The 6422-nt window shown below is 42.6% G+C and overlaps 1 protein-coding gene across 2 annotated transcripts in view; it reads left to right on the forward strand.

The window, feature by feature from the left end:
- ydjc (YdjC chitooligosaccharide deacetylase homolog) overlaps positions 1-6422 on the forward strand; it is a 50936-nt gene that overhangs the window by 38611 nt on the left and 5903 nt on the right. Inside the window, exons 4-5 of one of the 2 annotated variants that reach the window (XM_086075181.1) lie at positions 1154-1253; positions 4416-4593. In XM_086075181.1, coding sequence (XP_085931307.1) covers positions 1154-1253; positions 4416-4593 — 278 coding nt within the window. The remainder of the gene's footprint in view (positions 1-1153; positions 1254-4415; positions 4594-6422) is intronic. The other variant, XM_086075182.1, reaches the window with a different exon arrangement.

The raw sequence follows: 6422 nt of genomic DNA on the forward strand, positions 1-6422 counted from the left end.
TATGTGCTGTGCTTGTGCTTGTTTCACGTGTGTTTATATAGGCATGGTGTAGTGGTCCCTGGAGAAGTGGGTATACCAGCCAATTAAAGGCAGAGGAGGATATGCCATGGCTGAACGGGGTACATCAGGGGGGGGATATAGAAGTGGGTATACTCAAAACTGAGTGAAAAACAAGTGGGCATACTTGATGCTGACTGAAATATGTGGGTATACCCTGGACTACACCACTGTATATAGGCTACTGTATTTTGTATATACAGTAGTTCAGCCCATCAATGGGTGTTAAGTAGCATGCTTTAAAAACGGCTACAGTAGGTTCTCAAAAATAAAGCTCTTGTGAAATATTAATATACTGGTTAATAATAGCCCTTAGAGTAACTCATAAATGAGCCAACCCTCACCTACCCCCCAAAAAGGTGTTTTAAAGGTTTTATTTAGTTTAAACCACTGCTCTACTCGCCATATAAAAGTTGTCATGTTGGGATAGTTTTGTTTAAAAAAATAAAAGAAATAAATAAAAAAGATAATTTTTCTCCATAATACAAAGGTATCGGATCTGCTCTCCGGCCGGTGGCCCTGGCGGGGCCCGGGGGTCGTCCTTTGGCGCTGCCGCGGCCTGGGGGGCCCTGAGGTGTTGCGCTTGCTCTGTCCTGGCAGGGGTCGACGGCTCCCCTCTTTGGTGGAGATTTTCATGCATGCCAGATCCACCACACCAGCATCTATCGAAACTCAGACACAATCTGCTTCCTCCTCAGGTCATTGAATCGGTGGAGGCTGGTGTCTGTGGATCTCACTCGGCTTAGTCTGTCCTTCCTTCCTTTCCTCAGTCTCTCCTTCGGTCTCCCTGATTTTTTTGGGGGGATTTGTTGGAATTTAGATGTTTCTGGGGTTGGGGAAGAATTCTGGTGGGTGGCCCGGTGGGTGGTGTCTGGTCGGTGCTGGATTTCACTTTCCTTTGTTTTCTTTGGTCCCCTCGGGTCTCCTGACGGCGGTGTTCGGTTTAGGTGAACGGTATGGGATGTTTTCTAATAGGTTTTTGGTGAGCTAACAAATACACGCACGCATGTACATACACATACTCACCCACATACAAAAAAAATAAATAATAATAAATAATAATAACAGTCTTCTTTTTTTATTTATTTATGTTGAGGTGGAGCTAGAGCTGAGAGACCAGATCAGGCTTTTCAGAGAACTGACAGGTCACCTGCCTCATCATATGGATGGACATCAGCATGTTCATATACTGCAAGGTAAGTAAAATATACGCATTGTTCGCATCTGTCTCTTGATCCCCTTTTGCAGTTAAAATTAAGTTGCCTCATCCACTAAAATTTTAGATGACGTACTGTTTTATAGCTGTAACCAGGGCCAGACTGGGACTTATTTTCAGCCCTGGAGTTTCATGGCTCAGACCGGCCCATCCGATCGTCTTCAAGCTTGGCGTGTTTCATCTTCGGATGTTTAAGATGGAAATGTATTGAATTTTTTTTATTTCATTGCATGCTGCTACCGTGGTCATGCACTGTTTAAAACATGACCCTGTTTTAAGGGTTGAAACCTAGGTGAATGCTCATGAAACTGCACACACACAAGGCCTCATATAAACATTTATATTTTAGAGGCCCAAGGTGGCCAGGGTTGCAAGCAGCTCTGGTTACACACAGTTATTATTGCAACATTGTGATATAGTGAAACCTGAACGCTGATACCTCCGTTTTGTTAAGTCCCAAAATGATGCATACTCTGAGACATGACTTCTGGCTTTGGAGCCAGAATAATTACTCAGTTATGTGGACTATATTCTGGAATTGCTTAACAAAATAAGCCTTGTAGCTGAAGACAAGCATGTGTGTTCACCCTCTTATACAAGGCAGACATTCATCAACTTTACTCGTATATCTCATTTGAGAGCTTTAGCACATCAGATCAGTGCTAGCTGCTAACTAGCAATTCAGGCTTCCATGTGCCTCATGATCTCATAGCAGGAAAAGATGGTAGTCTGTGCAGAATCTATAGTCCAAATGGCAACTCCAATGTTGTGCTCTCTTCTTTAGACAAGTTAAGTAAATTAGCTGCAATGCAGTGCAGTTCTGGATGGTAAATTCATACATGGATGCGTCTGAGTGGCAAGAGAATTGAATTTCATATGATCTTTACAAGGTCATTTTGTACTTGACAAAAACAAATAGTGTGTTCACCAATGAAGTGTTCAACATGCAGGGATGAATATGCATTAGGTCAGGGGTCCCCAACTAAATTGGCAAGAAGTCCACTAACCGGACATGAAAAACAACCAACAGCAATAATTTCGTTTTCAGATTTTTATTATTCAATTGTAAACATGTCAATTAATTGACAAAAACTTCAATTTCTTAAATAATTTCAACTTATTTTTAGTCTATTGTTCAAATATTTCTTTCATTAAATTATTTGTTGTGCAAATATTCAATTGTTTCAAGGAAAGGTCCCCATCACTAGTTATGAATACAACAATTTCCACATTATTTCCTTTCTCTTTCAGCATTTCCTTTATGACCAAATATATGTCCTCTCCTCTCATATGTGTTTTCAAAGCTGTGATACCCAAAATGTCGTCTATAAATGTTTTAGTCTCCTCGTGATAGAATCGGACATACACCAAAAGCTGAGGATTGTCACTTACATCAGTGATTGATTTATCCGCAGCTCGCGCAATACACCGGGCACTTTGAATGGCGATGTCCATCTGGTGGTGAACATCCTCAGAGAGCAGGGGGGTATTCCTATATATATAATTTTTTTTTTTTTTTTTCGGAGAGCTCAGTTCATTCGGTAATTTTACCGATTTGACATATCATAATTTTTTTTTTTGTTAAATTATTTTTTATATATATATTTTTATACATTTTTATTTTGTATGTGGGTGTGCGTGTGAGTGTGTATGTATTAGTTCACCTAAAACCTATTAAAAACTCCCATACCGTTCACCTAAACCGAACACTTCAGAATCCAGTCAGTCGTGAGGACGTCAGGAGACCCGAGGAAGCCCCCAACCAGAGTCTTTCACCAACCCCAGAAACATCTAAATTCCAACAAATCAGGGAGACCTCAAGAGACCAAAGGAGAGACTGAGGAAAGGAAGGAAGGACAGACGAAGCAGAGTGAGATCCACAGACACCAGCCTCCACCGATTCAACGACCAGAGGAAGAATCAGATTGTGTCTGAGTTTCGATAGATGCTGGTGTGGTGGCGTGCATGAAAATCTCCACCAAAGAGGGGAGCCGTCGACCCCCGCCAGGACAGAGCAAGCGCAACACCTCAGGGCCCCCCAGGCCACGGCAGCGCCAAGGGACAACCCCCGGGCCCCACAGGGGCCACCGGCCGGAGAGCAAACCCAGGAGCAGGAGCGCCCCCACACGGCCCAACGCAGCAGGACTGGGCACTGCAGGCCCGCCAGGCACCCCACTGGTCCACAGCCCCCGCTCCCCCCACGACCCCCCCGCCATCCACCCCAAACCAGTTCCAGCCGCCCCCAACCCCCCAGACACCAGAAAAAAGACTGAGGCCACTGCCACAGGTGGGGGACCTCCTCCTGCTACATTCACATCAGCAGCAAAAACAAAACAAAAGTTTGCGAGCCATTTGGTGACCCCTGTATTAGGTTATGATTTTGAGTTTTGGCAGTTGAATGAATAACAAAGCTTTGAAATCAATGAAAAATAAATATTTACCTGTTTGAAGACAGATAATTGTCCAACACTTTACGGTAAGAATGAAAATCGTCTTATTCGTGACTCTTCTGTTCTCGGGGGGTTTTAGGAGTGACCTTCCAACAGTTTCGGATACAGCGCTCGCCATTGTTACAGTATCGCAATCGTAACCAAACGTGACATCCAGCAGGTGCAATACTGTTCAGATAACAGTTTTCATATTGTCAGAGGTTTTAGTGTGGAAACTCCTAATTCAGGGAAACAAAACAAAAGTTTGCGAGCCATTTGGTGACCCCTGTATTAGGTTATGGTTTTGAGTTTTGGCACATTAAAGCTTTGAAATCAATGAAAAATAAATATTTACCTGTTTGAAAAGACACATAATTATCCAACACTTTACGGTAAGAATGAAAATCGTCTCATTCGTGACTCTTCTGTTCTCGGGGGGTTTTAGGAGATACCTTCCAACAGTTTCGGATTCAGCGCTCGCCGTTGTTTCACTATCATAACCAAACATGACATCTAGCTGGTGCAATGCTGTTCATATAACAGTTTTCATATTGTCAGAGGTTTTAATGTGGAAACTCCTAATTCACGGAAATCTCTGAATACTGTTTATCTTAACCTTTGGGTCACCACAACACTTCCAATGCCTCGTTGGTATAGATGCTTTTCTGTGAAATAATGCTGGCTGATGAAATTATTCATTATCTGTGTTGCAGGGGTACGTGAGGTGTTTGCACAGGTCCTGTCAGATTACAGAATTCCATATACTCGTGTTCCAGTGGAGCTAGGTTTACACACCTGCCAGTGGCTACCAGCACATCTCAAAAGATTCTACGCACAGGTGGAGAACGATGCTCTAGAGTCCATCCCTGTCTTCAGGCGTTATGGAATAAGGTGTGTGTGGATGAGCTTTTAATTTAAGGGTGCATGACTCCTCGAGACATGAAAGATCAACTCATGTATGTGTCCTTTGCTTCATTATATTCTTGTCATCTAACATGAACCACATGCGTGTGAATAACTACTAATAATAATTACTACACTGCAAGGTTACTTTAGTTAACTAAAATTAAAAAAAAATGTTAACGAAATAAAATAAAAATGACAATGCTTTTTAAAAAAACGAAAACTAACTGAAACTCCATTTTATGTTTACAAAACTAACTAAAACTAAAAATAATTATAGCAAATATGTCCTTTGTCTTTGGTAATTAATTTAATGCATGAGCCTTTGGGGATGATTTATTTTTATATTAACCGGAATAAGGACATTTGAAAGTGTGTCACACAAAAGTGGCGTCATCTAGCAGCAGCCAATAGAAAAGCATCTTCAAATGACGTTGCTCCCATGGTGTTTTTTTAAATATTGCGCACAAGTAATGCACACTTCTTCTTTTTTTGTTACTAAAACGAATACTAAAACTAAGCATTTGTCAGGTCGCGGGGGCAGCAGCTTTAGCAGGGAAGCCCAGACTTTCATCTCCCCAACCACTTCAACCAGCTCCTCCGGCGGGATCCCAAGGTGTTCCCAGGCCAGCGTGTCCTGGGTCGTGACCCCACGGCCTCTTGCCGGTGGGACATGCCCGGAACACCTCTCCAGGGAGGTGTCTAGGAGGCATCCGAACCAGATGCCCAAGCAACCTCAACAGGTTCCTCTCAATGTGGAGGAGCAGCGGCTCTACTCTGAGACCCTCCTGGATGACCAAGCTTCTCACCCTCTTCTCTAAGGGAGAGCGAGGACACCCTGTGAAGAAAACTCATTGTGGCCGCTTGTATCCAGAATCTTTTTCTTTTGGTCACGACCCTCATGACCTTAGGTGAGGGTAGGAACAAATCAAGAGGTTTGCCTTCCGGCTCAGCTCCTTCTTCATCACAAGGGACCGATACAGATTGCCAGTAGCTCCCGGTTCTCAACATCATAATTGGCCTCAGCGGAACTCAGTCGTCGGGAGAAGAAGGCGCAGGGGTGGAGCTTCTGGTCGACTGGTGACAGCTGGGACAGGACTGCCCCCACTCCTGAGACCGACGCGTCAACCTCGACCACAAAAGCAGACTCGATATTAGGGTGGGTTAAAACAGGTGGGCTAAAGAATAGCCGTTTTAATTCAATAAACGCAAGGTCAGCATCAGGTGTCCACTTAAATGGAATTTTACTAGATGTCAAATGAGTAAGCGGGGCTACTCATTGACTATATTTCTTTATAAAATGGCGGTAAAAGTTGGCAAAGCCCAAAAACCGCTGCAACTGTTTCTGAGTCTATATATATATATATATATATATATATATATATATATATATATATATAAATCACATCTGCGCCACTGGCCCCTAATAACTTCTTGCTGCCAAAAGAAGCGCAACCATCAAACATAGTCCACTCCATAATGGGTCCACGTGAAAGATAAAACACATGATAAGAAAAACGTCAAAAACAACAAAAAACGGCACAGCTCGTGAAGAACCCCTGAAGATGGCTGACAACTCACAGCACCAAATAAAATGAGAAACATTTTTCCTAAGTGTAGGGAAAAAAAGAACGCTGGTAGAGGGAAGTGGGATTGATTGGAAAAAGTAGGTTATAGAAATAGTATGACTGACATTTTAAAAATATTAATCGGACCGATCATAGAAATAGGTAAATAACTCCATCTGTCCTGCATTTCTATCATGTTTGTGACTAATGGGTCATAGTTAGCAGATAATTGTATAATATTTTCAACAA

Source organism: Leptonotus elevatus, chromosome 5 (assembly GCF_054856555.1).
Source record: "Leptonotus elevatus isolate MCC_2025b chromosome 5, RoL_Lele_1.0, whole genome shotgun sequence".
Lineage (NCBI taxonomy): Eukaryota > Metazoa > Chordata > Actinopteri > Syngnathiformes > Syngnathidae > Leptonotus > Leptonotus elevatus.